Here is an 18,353-nt window from a genome sequence, read left to right as displayed (position 1 = left end):
ACGACCCTCCCGAGGACATAGATACAAAGGTGATGTATCTCGGACAACCTTTCTTTGCTCCATACTCTTTTTCCTCGGGAGCTTCCTGCGGTCCTCCCACCTCGTCGACCAGTCGACCATGCTATTGATATTCTTCCTGGCAGTGCTCCACCTACTCGTGCTCCATATCGAGTTTCTTTTACGGAATCTCAAGAGATACAGCGACAACTTACTGAACTTTTGGAGAAAGGACATATTCGACCAAGTAAAAGTCCTTTTGGAGCTCCAGTGCTTTTGGTGAAAAAGAAGGATAAGTCTATGCGTCTTTGCATCGACTATCGTGCCCTTAATAAGTTAACTATCAAGAATAAGTATCCTCTTCCACGCATTGATGAATTGTTTGATCAATTGCTCCATGCAAAGGTCTTCTCCAAAATTGATCTTAAGTCTGGATATCATCAAATTCGCATTCGCGAAGGTGATGAATATAAGACAGCTTTTCGCACAAAATATGTTCATTACGAGTACCTGGTCATGCCATTCGGGTTAACCAATGCCCCTGCAACATTTATGAGTCTAATGAATGATCTTTTTCACAAGTTCGTCATTATTTATCTTGACGACATCCTGGTGTTCAGTCGTAATATGGAAGAACACAAGGCACATCTTAAGATCGTTTTCCAGGTGCTTCGAGACAATGCTCTTTATGTTAATCCAAGCAAAAGTGAATTCTTCAAGATATCCTTGGAATACCTTGGACATGTTGTTTCAGCAGATGGAATTTCTGTGGATCGAAAGAAAATACAGGTTATTGTCAATTGGCCAACTCCCACAAACATCCATGATGTTCGTTCTTTTTAGGGACTTACCAACTTCTATCACACAAAGGTTCATCGATTTTCCGAAATAGCTGCTCCTCTCATTGAACTTTTAAAGTCCGCTCCTGCATTCCAATGGACTGAAGCCACAACAGAAGCTTTTGAAAATTTAAAGACAGCTTTGACAACAACTCCTGTCATGGCTATTCCAGACCCTACTCTCCCCTTTGATGTTTACACGGATGCTTCTGATATTGCCACTGGTGCCGTCTTAATGCAACAAGGACGTGCTATTGCATTTGACAATCATAAGCACTTTGCAATTCAAGGAAGATACCCGGTATATGACAAGGAATTTTTAGCTATTGTTCATGCCTATCGTGCATGGAAACATTATCTCCTTGGTGCAGATTCAGTGGTGAAAACAGATCATCATTCTTTGAAATATATCTTCATGCAGCCAGTTATGAATGCTAGGCAAGCACGTTGGGTCGAATTCTTAGCCAATTTTCATATGACAATTGAGTATGTTCCTGGTCTTACCAATGTGGTTGCGGATGCCCTCAGTCATATGCTGTCAGCTTCGGTCTTGGCTATTTCTACAGTTGAAATGGATATACCTCAAAGTTTCAAGGACCGTTATTCAAAAGATCATGATTTTGGAAATGCATTTCGAATTCTCAATTCTCAGAATTGCAACTCCTTCCGACTTAAAGATTTATGGTGCATATACAATAGTGGATGGTTTATTATATTATCAGGACCGTATTTGTGTACCTCATGATACTCATGATCGAAGAGTATTGGTGAAAGAACATCACGAGGTCACTTATGTTGCACACCCAGGCATCAACGAGACTTATCGTCTTTTGACAGCTACATACTATTGGCCTCAAATGAAGCAAGATGTTATTACGTTTGTTACAGCATGTCTCTCATGCCAACGTATAAAAGCTAGCAGACAAGTTCCAGCTGGTCTTCTTCAACCACTTCCAATTCCCAATGAACGCTGGGAAAGTATTAGTATGGATTTTATCACTTCATTGCCACGTTCTTCTAAAGGCAATACACAGATTCTTGTGGTGGTTGATAGATTTTCTAAAATGGCACATTTCATCCCGTGCAAGAAAGCAGCCCAGGCTTCAGATATTGCAGTACTGTTTATACAGTATATCTTCAAACTTCATGGATTGCCAAAATCTATAGTTTCGAATCGAGATCCAAAGTTTACAGGACATTTTTGGACTTCGATATTCAAGTCTCTTGGTACAGTTTTCCAACCTTGCAGCACCTCTTACCGACTTGCTCAAGGGAGTGAAGACTCGCAAGCAGAAAGTCTCAGTTTACAGGTAAGGCACTTGATGCATTCCATGCACTCCTGTATTAAAGTTAGCATCATGGGATGAACCTTTCGAGGTCATCCACCGATGCCAGCAATGTAGCCATAGGTGCAGTCCTCCAACAGGACAATAGACCCGTGGCATATTATAGCAGAAAGTTGGATGTCGCCGAAAAGAGTTATTCGGTATATGACAAAGAGCTTTTGGGTGTGATCATAGCGCTCAAACATTGGAAGCCTTTTCTTTATGGACAGGCTTTCACAGTGAAAACAGACCACCAAGCACTTAAATGGCTTCAGACTATGCCAAGTACCCAGTGGAGTGATCGACAGACCAGGTGGAGTCAAATCTTCCAACAGTTTGGAGGTATGATTGAATACATCCCTGGTAAGCATAACCCAGTAGCAGATGCTCTCAGTTGAAAGTCCAACATCCAAGCAGTCCAAGAGGCTACCATTCTCGAAATCACGGGGAAGGACTTAGATAGTATGAAAGACCAATATGTCGACTCCCCTGAGTTTGGTACTCAGTATAGTTTGGCCCTCACTTCTGAGCCTGGCCACTATTCAGTACAGAACGGTTGGTTGTTCTACAAGAACCGTCTCAGTGTTACTCGGGAAAAGCGTTCCGCTCTTCTCCACGATGCCCATGACTCCTTAGTTGGAGGACATAGGGGTATCAACAGTACCCTTGAGAAATTAGAACAGTCCTTTTATTGGCCAAAGATGAGGCGTGATGTCTATGCACATGTACAAGCCTGTAAGATTTGTCAAAAAGTCAAGGTTCCCCATACAAAGGCGGCAGGTTTACTTCAACCTTTGCCTATCCCCGACGAACCTTTCATCGACATATCTATGGACTTGTAGGGCCTCTACCAGCATCCACCGGATCCCGTAACACTCAGTGTTTTACCATTGTGGATCACTTTAGTGAATTCTGCATGCTCATCCCATGAAAGCATACGGCCACAGCCGAGGACGTAGCCCGTCTGTTTCTCAAACATTGGTATCTAATTTGTGGTTTGCCTAGCACCATAATATCAGATAGAGATTCCAAGTTTACCTCGCATTTCTGGAGGGCATTATTTGAAAACTTCGGAACTAAGTTGCAGTTGTCTAGTGCATTCCATCCCCAGACAGATGGCCAGACAGAAATTTATAACCAGTTGGCATTTGATGTCTTCAAGTCATACTGTCATGATGACCAGCAGTCCAAATGGGAGCACTATCTTCCATTGGTCCAAGCTATCTTGAACGACACTCTTTCATCCAGTGTCGGACGGACTCCATATGAAGCAGCCTTTGGTCGTCGTTTTTCTTCTCTTTTGACGAGAATGGTGTCTCCATTTTTAGAGGCTAATAAAACCACGGAAGCATTTTCCGAGATCATTGAGTCAGTCAAGGACCGCTTGACCAAAGCTCAGGAAGCACATAGCAGACAAGCAAATAAGTCTAGACGAGATGTCCACTTCAAAGAAGGGGATTGGGTCTATTTGCGTATTATGAAGCAAAGATTGAAACAAGTGGGCAAACGTTGTCCCAAGCTTTCATTCCGTAGTTTTGGCCCTTTTCCAATAGTTAAGAAGTTAAGTGATGTCTCCATGAAGTTAAAGTTGCCTGCCAGTTGGACAATGCATGATGTTTTCCATGTTTCTTGGCTAAAACCATATGTTGGTCCAGAAGTGTTTGATGTTTCAGATGAACCAGCCAAACGTGGTAGACGAGGCCGAAGTGATTGAGCCTGAGCAGATCCTTCTTCATCGATGGAAGCATGGTTTCGGTTGACGGATTCATCAGTTCTATACGAAATTCTGAGATCGAGGCACCCACGAAGCCGTATGGCTCGACGAGGAGTTCTTCCAGGAGTACCCCCAGTTATTGGCGAACTACTTGGAAGCCATGAACCTGCCGCCAAGCTAATCAGGAGGGAATGTCACATGCACTCTGCACTCAGTGCATGGTGACAAACTGGCTCATCATCAAAAGTGCAACAGTTGTACAGTTTTAGAACCCAATAGGATGATATTTGTCGTACGCCGTGACCCCATTGTACATCCTTAGTCCAGGATAAGTCAGGCACGAGAAACGTAGGTCATTCCTCAGCCTTAGCGGGTCAATCAGTCAGTCAAGTCCCTTAACCCACTTGGAGAGAATTATTCATGCATGTAGAGTCAGTAGAAGCCTTAGGGTTTGCATCAGAAAGCACTCTGCATCCTGCATAATATGCATTCATATGCGTGTGCATCATTTAGAACATCCCAGAAGCCTTAGGGAATTTACTAGGATTTATCTGGTATTTTTTCCATATTTTATAGTATTTATTTAGCATTATTTGCATTATTTGTCATTTATAAATATAAACTTTATTAAATGACCAGCCAACTTGACCAACCTCCAGTTAGTATAAATAGGCTTGCATAGGGCTTAGTTTCTCATTCAGTCTTCAGTGTGCTAAGAGCTTTCCTCCTCAGCCCTAGGAGTTCCCTTGCCTTCAGCACTAGACTAGTCTCATCCAGCCCTTGGAGTGCTTGAGGTTGCTTCAGCCAGCCCTGTTCATCCAACGCCTGCAGTTCAGTAGTCCCTACAGCCATAGGCGCCTGCATTCAGCATCCGATCAGCCCTGATTCAGCATACAGTCCACAGCCTCAGTTCCACGCCAGAATTCAGCCTGCGTTTACAATTCAGTTCAGCACCCATACACCTCTACGTTTACAGTTCTGTCCGGCCATACACCTATGCGTTTACAGTTCTGTCCAACAGCAGTACACGCCTGCGTTTCTGTCCAGCAGCATAAAGCGCTCTCTCTCTCTCTCTCTCTCTCTCTCTCTCTCTCTCTCTCTCTCTCTCTCTCTCTCTTAGATGCACTTCGGGATCAGCATGCAGCCGCTTGAATAACGAGATAGTCATGCATCTTTGTAACCTCATTGCCTTGACAAAGTGCAAAGCTCACAGACCTCCAAAAGCTGCATATGCAAAAAATTTAACGAGATGTTGCATCTACAATGTGATATTCACATTCTCACCTCACCGAATGTTTCTAGTCCATTTTGTCTTTGTTATGATTGAGATCTAGGGGATGCTATCCATCCCCCACTTTTTTACAGATAGTATACATTCACAGTACACTTTGGTCTTTTTGGCCAGTTTTGTCTTCCATAGATAAAGCTCTCTCTCCCAACACCCTCCTCTCCTGCTCCAAGGAGATGCTCCACTTGACAGATTTAAATACAAGGGATCCTCCAGGGACACAAGAGTGTCCCTCCACAGGCAAATGGACATACAGATGTCAGAGCCTCTATTCAGCCACTGATGCTGAGGATCCTATTGATGGGATCCCGTTGATCCCATCATATTTATCATTGTATCAATTCTATTTGGTTTTTATAATTTTCCCTGATTCAATCACTTCATGGATATATTGTAAGTTCTTATGTGGTTAGGGTAATATTGGGCTCGATTTTGAGCACTCTTCACGCTGTCCCCTACAATTTTAAGCACATCTTGCAAGAAAGCCATAGTTGATTGCAATTTAAATCCTCTTAGTCCCACAACAATGGGTGACTTTGGCTGATAGCTATACATATGCATAAACGGGGTAAAACTAGTGGTTGAATGCTTACAACTATTGTACGCAAACTTGATCGGTGGGGGCTACGATTCCCACTCAAACTCTCTTAGAGACATACCCATAGCATATCCTCCATAGTCTTGTGTCTCAAGATGATCTAATGACGACATGCTCAATCATGTTTCTAGCTTGGAGAACATTCTTTATTGAAAACATGTAGTGAATTTGGGATCTTGGTCATTGACAATCTCCTTTGGTGAACCATAGAGCTTGTATAACTATTCCTGGGTGCTACATAGACATTCTCCTCATCTAGAACAGAGGATACCTTTTCCGATAGGCCAAGGCCCTGGGATAAGTCGTGAGGTGCTACCTAGGGCATTGCAAGATGTAATGTTGTATATGCCAGACCGGACGCTTATTAGACTCGTGGTCAGGTGTCTGGGAAGGCTGAGTCAGGTGTCTTGTTCTTGGTCCAAGTGTTGGGCAAACGTGTCATTCCATGTGTGAAAAACCATTAAGGTTAATCAATAAGTGCCAACCCTAGCTAACATCAGTGCCTATATATAGAGCAGATCTGGGGCAAGAGAAGGGATCTTATGTTAGCTATCCTTTGGAGTATACACCTCTCAGCAAGGAGAGTAGTACACTCAGCTAAGGGGCAAGAAAGGGAGGAAAAAGCACTGTATAAGGAGGGTGACCCGACCAACAAGCAAAATACAGATTAACACACATCATCAAGGCAGCCAATAGAGAAAAAATGCAGCCCATCTTGAGGGCAGCAAAACACACATCAGCGATGGCCTGTAGGGCAACAAAAGGGGCGCCCAACTCAGGTACCATCTGGGTGGCTCTATGAGCAGCCTAACGCACATCCAAAGGGCCTCCAAATCAGCCCAAAGGCAGGTCCATAACAGTCCAAGAAGGTCCAGGCATAGTGCAGTCCAATGGACAGCAAGTAAGTCAAGTCTTGAACCTCATTCTCTTGCAAGCAATAAAGCAAAGACACCTATAAGGTGGGGGGCCTTAAGAGGGTGGATCGGGACCCAGTATGGTGTTCAGGTGTCCAAGTAGAGTGCAGTCCAATGGACAGCAAGTTTTGTACCTCATTTGCAAGCAATAAACTTATAAGGTGGGAGCCTTGAGAAGGTGGATTTGGATCCAATCTGGTGTTCATGTGTACTTCTCTCAACCCTAAAGCTTGCAGCTCAGTTTTCAGCAAGTGTTAAGACATCAACATCAAATTTGGGGCTTTTCAATAATGAGGTGAAAATCATCTAATTGAAACTCTACATTCACCTAAGATTTAGGGCTTTTCTAAAATTTCAGCAATTATCCCAAAATTGAAGCCTCTGTAACACTCAAAATTTGGGGTTTTGCAAAAATTGAATCATTTGCATCAAATTAAGGCTTCAGCATCATCCAAAATTTGGGGCTTTTCCAAATTGAAGCCTCCTTCAACTACCCTGGCCCTCAGGCCTAAAATGATTGGCCAAGCATCAAGTGCTTGGCGATGCCGTCGCCGCAAACGACATCTTCTTTCATGAGAGAGTGGGATTATGGCATCATATGGGACCTTGCTGGCAGTACAAGGCACCAGATTGGTTGAGATTTCCCCCCTGCTTGGTCCGAAGTCTCCCTATTTGTAAAAGTTTTTCATACTTAATAGAAGTCTCTTTTCTGGGGAAAAAAATGGCATCTTCTTCGACACTCCACCAGCTTCGAAAGTTTTTAAACTTTCATAAAATGTTTATTTTCTATTTTTATGTGTTTGTGTCTTGTGGATCCTCTACCCTAACGAGGTTTCATAGACTTGACATTGTCATACATATCGCATGACTGCAATGGATTGTGGCTAGCGAATCACCACCCAACCGTAGGTTCAATACCGTGTACCACCCTCGAGCTTGGGGTCTAATTGGCGGTACCAACAGCCACAACTTAGCATCCCATCCCACTAGGCCGAACCACCCACCTTGCAACTCCATGGCCACGAGATCTTGCACACTTCCTTGGTAGCCATAGGCCACTGTGTGATTACTTGACCTCTTGTGTCTAATAAGTGACCCAACGTCACTTATATAGTAATAATCCGGCTATTATGGGCCCTTGCTTTATTTATTAACTTTCCTACTTTATTTATAAGTCTTTAGCCATTATTAGCCCTAGGCTATTAATTATAAGCCTTTAGCCAATCTAGACCTCATCTTGCTAGCACCCTTAGTTGTGAACCCTCCCGGTCCCCATGCCCTAGCTAAGCCTTAACTCTAATCTAATCTTAGGCCTATCGGGATGTAACAATGTATAGGATAATTGGGCATTCATTGTGCACTACAATTATGACCCTTCTGTCCATGATATATGCATGTTAGTGACAGATCAGTATATATGGTATTTTAATAGTGGTGCTAGCGAGTATATTACTTCTCAACGTGAATTATTTTCATCCACTGAGTCTGCTTCTCAAGAAGGCACAATCACATGTGCAAACAACTCATATCTAGTGAAAGAAGTTGGAAGGTTGTGCTTACTACTACAAATGGTGGGACAATCACTCTCTCAGAAGTCTTGTTTGTTCTAGGTATTAAAAAGAACTTGTTGTCAGTCTCTACCATTGCCAAGGCGCGGCAGGCCTAGTGGTCAGATTTGTTGATAACAAGTGTATAGTTCATGACTTGAGTGATGGAGGCATCATTGTAGTAATCGGTTCTCTAAGTCATAAGCTTTAGAGATTAGGCAGGTATGAGAGATTGAAACATAATGCTTGTTCAATTACTGCCACACATGCTATGAGTGACATGGAACTATGGTATGCTTGCTTTAATCATTTGAATTCTGGCAGTTTGTTGTGTCTTAAAAGGCAAGAGATGGTGTTAGAGTTGCCAAAGCTTGATACCCGTGTCAAAAATGTATGTGAGGGGTGCAAGATGTAAAGGGGCATCATTTTCGAAAGATGGATCAGTATAATGGCAATCTAGAAATTACAACTTATACATAGTGATGAATGCGGTCCTATAAGAACACCATCGATCCGGGTACCTCTAATTTGTGATGACTACTCTAGGCACACCTGGGTGTATTCGTTAAAATCAAAGTTAGAGGTTTTACATGCTTTACACACTTTGTTTCTATGGCTGCAAATGTGGCTACATGTAAAGTTAGCACCCTTTGTACAAATCATCAAGGGGGGAGTATATGTCAAAGAAGTTTCATGTATATATGGCTGAAAGAGACATAAAACATCAATGCACGTGCTTAACACGCCTTAGCAAAATGGTGTGGCTAAGAGAAAAAATTGATCTCTCATGGAAATGACACATTGCATAGTTAAAGATTAGGATTTTCTTTATGTTTTTTTGTTGGAGGCAGTTATGTGTACCACTTATGTGTGCTAAATAGATGCTTCACCAAGGCTTTGCAGACAATTACTCCTTATACAACTTAGAGTGGCAAGAAGCCCTTTGTGGCTCATTTGCATGTTTTTGGTTGCCTTGCATTGCTGCTCTTGTGCCTCAGAAAACAACGCAATAAGCTTGATGATAAGGTAGTAATATACACTTTTGTGGAATATATCCCATAAAGCAATAGGTACAGACTCTACCATCCGCCACCGGGTGGATGTTGGTGAGTAGAGATGTTGTCTTTGTTGAGAATTAAGTTCAGCCCATACTCTTATGTAAAAAAACAACAAAATGGATACTCACAAAACATCTTTGATACACTTCTACCTTTGTACAATGTCGGACAACCATATGTGGAGCAAATGAATGCTCAACAAGGTGTTGCAAATCAGCCCATACCGGGCAAAAATCAACTCGAATTCCAACCCACAAATCAGCCTATGATGAGACAATTATGGATAATTCACTGAATGAGAAAAGGGCATCCAATCAAAATTATTGGTGCAAACATTGTAGGATAGCAAATTAGCTGCTCCTTTGCCTAGCAGGGCATGTGCAGGTTCTCATCATGCATTTTATTCTTTTGTGGATCATGCTCTCATTGCCAATATATGCAATGAATAGGACTGGTTTCCTTCGAGGAAGACCAAGAAAATGATCATTAAATGCAGGCCAATCAGGATGAATACGAGTCAATCCTCAAAATGGACACTTGGTGTTTGGCAGATTTGCCTTATGGTAAAAAGGTCATTGGTACAAAGTGGGTTTATAAGCTTAAGTGTAAAGTTGATGGTAGTGTTGACCACTACAAAGAGTTATGCTCAAGAGAAAGACATAGATTATGATGAGACCTTTGCACCCACATCTCGAATGACTATAATCAAGGGTATTTTTACATGGCAGCACATCATGGTTGAAATGTACATAAATTGGATATCAAGATTGCCTTTTGGAATGGTGATTTGCATGAGGAGATTTATGTATCTTTAGCCTCATGGTTTTGTTGAGAACGGACATGAGTCCAAAGTATGCAAGTTAAGAAAAGCTTTACATGGCCTTAAGGAGGCTCCCAGAGCCTAGTATGAGAAGATAAATGCATACTTTCTTATAAAGAGAAATACAAAGAGAAGCACCTCTGGAGGACACCAACTCCCCTCACAAGTCCTTGTGACAAAGCCACCCACCTCCATCCGTGCCAATGGCAAGAAGTGGGTGAGCACATCATTGATATGCAGATCATTCAAAAGGTGTGAAAGCTCTTTTGCCTGCCCGTGGATGGCTGAAGACACAAACCATTCCATTCCCAGCACTGCACTGAAAGGAAAGTAGAATATCATCATGCCACTCCCTCGACAAGGAGGCATCGAAAGAACCTGTAGTCTACAGGTTGCCCCAAACTTGGGGGGAGGCCGCCTAGCGACTTTGGGAGACAGCACCCACCGGGGATGTAGCGATGGTCATCGCTATACTAGCTCTAAGAACCGGTGGATCAAGTGGCAAACCGAACTAGCCTGCTACCTCCTCTCAAGGTCAAGTGCGGGCGGTTGGGCGGCGGGTATGCTTTGGTGAGGCCGATGGGGGCGGAAGAGGACGATCTGATGAAGCCGAGGGGGAAGGGATGGAAGGAGCCGAAGGAGGGGAAGCCGGAGCAGAAGTTGGGGGAGGTAGAGGGGGGGGACGAGGGCTGAGGAGGGAGCTCCGCGGAAGAAGGGTTCACCTGTGAGGGAAGGGGGGGCTGAAGCTAAGAGGCTAGGCCTGCCAGGGACTCTGATGGGCCCAAGGGAACCTAGTAACCTAGTGGAGGATAACGACAGGGCAACAATCTCAAGGGGGGGGGGTGGCAATCGTTATTACGAGGTTCTATGATAAGTGCTCGTTAACGGTTCACTAAAAAAACTGTATCCTCCTCCTGCAGCCTGCCAGACTAGGGCGCACAATGCCCCTCTGCTCTCGAAGTCCGACGGTGGTTCTGCCTAAAACCGACGGCCTACCACTCTCTTGCACTAGGGTTCAGGACCTAGTGCCTTGAATCCTGCGGGCCGGGATTCCTTCCTCCCCCCTGACGAGGAGCTAAGCTGGGAATGGTGCAGGGGGGAGGGGGGGTGCCCTCTCTTGGAATGACGACGGGGACAAGCTCTAGCAAGGTGTTCCATCTGTCGGCAAATGAAGCATTTCCCGCGGAGGCGAGAGTACTCAACTCTCTGCAAAATAGGAGCCCTATGGAGGCATGGAAGCGATATGGCGTGTGGAACTGTCTCCGCAAAGGCTATGCAGACATGAAGAGAGGGAATCCCTACCGTCCAAGCTAGAACCGAGGCGGCAGTTGGGAGCGGGATTCCATCGCTCTCTCAATAACACCACATATCACCGGGAGGAGTGGAAGATATTCCTTCTTGAGGCCAGAAAAGCGGACTCTGAGACGGGAACAAAGAGAAGATCAAGACGATGGGAGCAGGTTGGCGAAGAACATGAGGGTAGGTGGAATGCAAGACTAGTGGACACCAAAGAAGAAGCAACGAGGAGGCAGAAGAGGTGAGAAGAAGGAAGCTGAGGGGATAGGGGGTGGTGTGGAGAGAAGGCGGAGAGGAGCACAAAGGCAGGGGGGCACATCGAAGGGGAGGCAAGGAAGGCGAAGGTGCGAGAAGGAGGCGAGGATGCAGAAGAGGCAAAAAAACGGCCCGCGGGGGGGGGGGGGGGGGGGGGTAGCTAGCAGGGCTTGAGGCGAGGCACACAGTAGTAGCAGAGTGAAGGCATGCGCAACGAAGGGCTCAAAGGATGCAATAGGGGAGGAGAGGACAACACATGAGGCGAGGCAACACGAAGGAGGGAGAGGGAGGCAAATTCAGATGTGCAGACAGGGCCGGGGGGGGGAATCTCCAGCTACGGACCATTGACTATCCAAGCATACCAGGTTAATCCCCTTGTTCACGTTTCATTTTTAATGAGGCAAAGTATAGGGCAAATTCCGCTAAACTTATAGTTGCCATTATTAGAGCCCAGAGTAGCATGAGACCTTTCTTAAAACAGAGGCTTCCTAGATTAGAGGATGAGGTTGAAACAACCCATTATGTGGAATGACCTCATTAGAGATGAGGTTGGGCGACCTTTGGGTGCGTTTGGATATATGCAGTGGCATGGCTAGGAGAGATCTGCATTGACAATCATTGCTTGGAAAACTTTTAAAAGTCTCCCTATGAATCGGAGACTTGCATCTACCCAGGGAGTCTTAGACGAATCGATCCAATTGATGCAGCTATACCTCATGAGTGGACTATTGGCACAGGATGATTGGACAAACGGAAAGTCCTAGATCACGCGACAATTGGTCAACCGTAAGTTTCTTTGCAAGTCTTTGTGCTGACAAGAAGCAGCTCTTGAGAACCCAGTGGTGGCTCTAGTTTCCCTCTACCTTACTTGATGGAAGGTGCTTGTGGCTTTCACCCAAATCGAACAATGTGGGTCCTCTCCTAAAACAAGAAGCAGCTCTTGCAAGCTCTAGTCCACCCTTTGTCTCGTTTGATGGAATGTGCTTCTAGTTTTGACCCAAAGCAAATAATGTTTGATTTGGGTCCTCTTGACATAAGAAGCAGCTCTTGAGGGATGGTTCATTCATCTCACCTAAGGGTGAAAAGCTCTAGTGGCCCTCTATCTTGCTTGATGGAAGGTGCTTTTTGACTTTCACCACCAATTGCCACCTGTAACCTACGCCTTTTCAGGTGGCTGCGCCTGGTGCCTGACTGCCCTACAGGCTGCTGCTCCACTACCTACAAGATCTCCACATGTACCATAGGTGAGGTGTGTCATATTCTATCCCACTTGCAATGCAGCTGTCCTGAGTTGCATGGTGTCCACATAAAGTCCCCTTTTATAAAAGAAAAATATCCTAGAAAAGTGCTCATCCAAGGTACCCAAGATTCCGAACAATGTGAGGCTTAGGCTCACATGCCGTCCTCACCGTGGGGAGAAACCTACCACAACTTAGGAGGCGCTTTTGAGAGGACCCAAAACGAACATTATTTGATTTGGATGAAAGCCAGAATCACCTTCCATCGAGAAAGACTGAGGGCCAATAGAGCTTACCACCATTGGGTAGGATGAACCACAACCACCCCTTATTCGGAGCTTCTTCTCATCTAAGAAGAGGTCCGAAATCGAACATTGTTTGACTTGCTCCTCATAAAAGACTGACAGTGTTTTTGCATGCTGACCAGCACCTGGGGGTGCTATATATACGTGTGGAAATTCAGTCATTCCCATCTGCATTTTCTCAGCGTTAAAGCCTTGTTGAGCGATTCTCTGCAATGCAGGCTAGCCAAGGGGAAGCTTAAGTCGAGCGTTGGGCTGCAAATTCATGCACAGTCATCCCTTGTACTTGAAATTCAGTTGTAACACCTTTTTCCTGTACATAATATAGATCGTAGTTTAGGGCTATTGTGTGCTGTGTGTTTTAATTCCGCTGCTCTCTTCTCTCTCTATTCTTAAAACCCTAGCACATAGGCACACAATTGCAGTCATGGTGAGACGAACACAACAATGTCAATTATTCACCAACTAGACACTTATAAAAGAGAGTAAAGACCATGGTGAAGGTACACATATCTGGCGCATGTGTACCTTGAGCCTAGGCTCCTCCAGCAGTATGTCGTACAAAAACGAGCCGCTTTTGATCATGTCAGTTACAAGTATTCTTGTTGTCATATCTGTGGCCTTTTTGAATGTAAAGCTTCTCTAAACCTACATACCATGTTTGAACAAGCATATAATTATTAGTAAAGATAGCCGCTATATAGTTATGTGTGTATGAGAATCATCATTAAAAACAAGATAACAGAATTGCTCTCAAGGAATGATCATGCTGTATAAAAATTACATATTGCCGATTGCCAAATGAACTTGTTTTTTTTTTTTATATATAATTGCAAGATGGGACATGCAATCCACACACACACACACTGCTGATTGCCAAATGCAATTAAAAAAGAAACATCATTGCTAGCACAAAATCCTCTTCAGTGTTACTTGCATGCATCCAAGAATTTTAAGTTAGAGAACAAAACTTAACGGGTTTTGTAGGTGTCTAAGGAAGGGGGTGGAGGGTGGGGAGGTTTTTGTAGAAGAAGAACTGGGGCAGTACAAATATAGGAAAGAATCCATAATTTCTTTAATTCGGTTACAGAGATGAAACATCATGCCATCGAGGGTGATGCCAAGAAGTGGCCTATAATCATACTAACACAAAACTGTGGAGGCTAGCACAACGAGTCATCAATGGCAGCAAGTGGTGGATACTGTGCACCAAAAAGGGAGAGAGCTTGGTGGCATAAACATTAGCCTGTCAGAGATTATATATGCAGAGCAATGCAAAGAGGACGGGACTTGGTAGCATTAAGTTACCTTTGAAATGCTCTGCAAGTAGAGGAGCGAAGAGTCACGGGCTATGCAAGATGGCGCCTCTAATTATTGCACAGAGCAGCTCGATCGGTAGAGGATTCGAGTGTTACAACTATGCAGAAGGAGGGTGGTTTGCGCAGAGAAAGGTGGTTTGCGCTTAGAGAAAGAAGCGAAGAATAGAGGAGTTACCACTAAAGCGAATAAATAATGGCGTTAAAGCAACTTTTTTTCATATTTAGATCGTCATTTTTAGATCGTGTTAACAAGTGTTTAAAGATTTGTATAAATTTTTTTTTTAAATTATTGAAAAAAAGAGCCCAATCTTTTTTTTTAAATTGAACAAACGTATAAATTAAGCGATTTTATAATTAAAACTTCAAAATTTTAGTTAGACAAAATTATAACCGATTTTTTTCAATTTCAAACGTGAAAATTACACTAAAGGATGGCTTTTTCCTGACACTAATCTGTATTGTGAAGTGCGAACATGACATCCAACAACTCATGCATGCAAGACATCTACTATCTTGATCAGTGTTCCTAAAAAACTGACATTTAATGTATTTTTTACCAGCTGTAATTTTAAAATCCCGAATGAAATTGGAGTTTGTCTTGAAGAAAACCCAAGTTTTACCATTTTTAGATATAAAACCAACAAATCTCATCATTTTGAGCCATTAAGGAGTCAAACCAGCAAACCAGTAAATAAAGAAAACCACCATTAGAGCCATTAAGGAGTTAGATAACCTTAAATTTGGTCAAAAATGATCTTATTGATATTTAAAGGTTTATAGAGCAAATAAAAGAAACCATTAGAGCTATTAAGTGGTCAAAATACATTTTAAATGACCTTATTAAGGACAAAGGTATATAGAGTACATAAAGGAAACCACAATTAGAGCCTAGGAATTAAGAAATGTCAATACATGAACTGTAAAAGTTATCAATAGGAGAGGGTAATGTGGTGAAGTGAATGTAAATGTAAAATGGAAGAATGTTTATAAACGTGAGTGATAATGTGGCAAGCAACCACAATTGTAAAGTTAGTTATGCAACGATGACAAGGCAATAACCAAAATTTAAACGTGAGTGATAATGTGGCAAGCAACCACAATTGTAAAGTCATTTATGCAATGATGATAAGGCAATAACCAAAATTTAAACGTGATGATGTGGTAATCAAATGTGAAGTCACTTAAACATTGATGTAAAGTCACTTGAACATGATGATGTGGTAATCATCATGCGAAATCACTAAACATTGATGATGTGGGAATCAAAATATGATTTTTTTTTTGTTGGGAAATCCCAACCAAGTTTATATTTTTTATTTCAAGTTAGTGGTGATTTAAAGGCTTGAGAAGTAGAGATGGGGGGTTTGGAGGAACGTACACAATCATCAAAATGAGAGAGTGAATCTCAATTCCTTGCTTTCCCTGTTTTGTCGAATTATTTTGGAGTTAGACCTGTCCTTACATTCTTTATCCCATGTGTTTTTAATTTATATAAATATAAACATGTATATATATATATATATATATATATATAGTGCTCTTATAAGCAAATATACAATGCAGTGCAATAGAGTGAGTCAAGAAGACTCTTGACATAGCTGTTGTTGAAATCAAAATCGTTTTGGAGAGGCATGAAAGAATTCTTTTGACTTGCGAGGATGATAGAAAAGTTTGTCACCTTCTTGAGATAATTGTGGGACTTTATGGTGAAGATACTTTTGTTTTGAAGGGGTTTATTGCTAGTGAGGTTTGCATGGGTGCCACTAAGGACAACTTATTGTGCTTTTACCTTTTCAATGAAAATCCAACTGATAGTTGTAACATTGAACAAGAAATTTTCCCACCATAGCCCTCCGTCCAAAGACGTACCTGGAGGGATGTTGATGACAAGGCTATGGTGCATACAAACTTACATTTTTTCACTAATATTTGTGTTTACTCACTAAGCAGCTACTACTACTACTATAGTTAGGTAATTGAAAAAAGAATGGTAAGCCGATGAGCTTACCATTGATGGGATTGGCTACTGTTGATGTGATTGAGGAGCTTGTAGATGGTTAATGAGGATTGTTTGGCTCCTTTTGTGGGAGGTTCTTATGGCACTTTTATTTTTAGCAATGGAGGAGAAAACAAACGAAAGCCTAAGCTTTAAGGCCTTGAAAAACTTGTTATAGTTATAAGCTTATAAAAGCATATATATATATATATATATATATATATATATATATACACACACACACACACACATAAGCTTTGAAAGCTTAAGCTCAAGGTTCCTCAAAAACCAAGATTTCAGTCCTTGTACTAGGTCTCATAATTTCTCCTTAGTTGCATAATTAGTCACAGATGATCTTGTTTAAAAGTTCTTTTTTTTTTTAAGAAAGTTTGGTCAAAGCTTTACTCCTTTGTCCTTTGTTTTATTAAATTGGCCGCCTCCAGGTTTTATCCTTTCCTTATTTTATCATCTTTGGTGTTTTTAACCACTCATAAATTTTAACCAAATCAAACCAAATTAGTTAGAGCTTAAAGCATGGAATAAACAAAGAGTTTAACTTAAATTTATGTTTCTTGTTTACTCAAGCTTCATATTCAATTTTTTAAAAAAAAACTTTTCTAGTTTATGTAATTGAAACATTTATGAGAACATTACCTTGATTTTTTGACAAGATACTTTTTGTTCACAAACTAGTTTGCCAGGACCTTGAGACGAAACTTCTCTTACTTGGGCTTGCTTTCCCACTTTTGGGCTTTGCTTTACATATTAATAGCCATATCAAGGTTTCTAAGGTTTGTACTTATCAAAACCTTTGTCCAAATATACGCCTTTACACATGAAATAACCTTATGCATACTTGCACTAAAATAACCTAGCCACATGAAAAGCTATAGATGACATAAAATAACCTAGCCACATGAAAGGCTATAGATGACATAAAATTCTAATACATGATTAGCAAAATGATATCCATCGCCACGCCACCGCTCCATACGACACCTTAATCGGTACCCTCGCAAATCTCGGTACCTATAGTCATAGACACAATCCACGTTAGTTAAACAATTAATTGAACACATCAATTAATCCCAACGTCATCATGAGATATAGGCAACTATAAAAATTTAATTACACATCTAACAGGCACGACACACACGAGCATCCCCGATATAAAATAAGAAATATAATTCCTCGTAAACAAGAGTAATTGAAGATGGAGGGGGCCTAGAGGAATGTTGACACAATCATCAGAATGAGAGAGTGAATATTAGTTTCTTATTTAATACATTAAAGCGATGCAAATGTAGCTTCTTGGATTTTGCTTTCCCTGTTTTGCAAGACTTTGTCAAATTATCTTGGAGTGATCTTGAATAGGACTTGTCCCTGGATTGTTCATCCTGTGTGCATTTTTTTTAATGTATAAATAAATTTTATGCTCTAATAAGTAAATATACGATGAGGTGCAGTAAAGTGAGTCAAGAAGACTCTTGATGTAGCTGTTATTGAAGTCAAAATCATTAGAGAGGCATGAAAGAATTCTTTTGAATTACGAGGACAATGGGTGCCACTAATGTGCTTGCATCTTTTCAAGGAAAATTTAGGTAATGGGTTGTACCATTGACCATGATTTTGCCCACCATGCCCCCCCCACCTAGAGATGCATCTGGAAGGATGTTGATATAAGGCTACGGTGCATATAGACTTGCATTTATTCGAGTGGGTGAGTATTTATGTTTACTCATCACTAAGTAAGTGCTACCATAGTTAGCCAATTGAAAGAATAATGGTAAGCCAATGAACTTACCATTGATGGGATTGGTTATTGATGATTGAGGAGCTTGTAGATG

The 18,353-nt window shown here is 42.0% G+C and overlaps 1 protein-coding gene across 2 annotated transcripts in view; it reads right to left on the bottom strand.

Annotated features, from left to right (window-relative positions):
- Window positions 1–14,680, bottom strand: part of LOC147633781 (uncharacterized) — an 89,520-nt gene extending 74,840 nt beyond the window's left edge. The window contains exons 1-2 of one of the 2 annotated variants that reach the window (XM_086804812.1): window positions 14,500–14,680; window positions 13,720–13,839 (exon numbers count right to left, since the gene is read on the bottom strand). In XM_086804812.1, coding sequence (XP_086660938.1) covers window positions 13,720–13,803 — 84 coding nt within the window. In that variant the 5' untranslated portion in view covers window positions 13,804–13,839; window positions 14,500–14,680. Of the gene's footprint in view, window positions 1–13,684; window positions 13,840–14,499 lie in introns of those variants that run through there. The other variant, XM_086804813.1, reaches the window with a different exon arrangement.
- Window positions 14,681–18,353: the final 3,673 nt, after the last annotated feature.

The sequence above is a fragment of the Cibotium barometz genome, chromosome 11 (genome assembly GCF_041138505.1).
Source record: "Cibotium barometz isolate CiBa-2024 chromosome 11, ASM4113850v1, whole genome shotgun sequence".
In the NCBI taxonomy this organism is placed as follows: Eukaryota; Viridiplantae; Streptophyta; class Polypodiopsida; order Cyatheales; family Cibotiaceae; genus Cibotium; species Cibotium barometz.
This window is presented reverse-complemented; position numbering and strand designations above follow the sequence as displayed.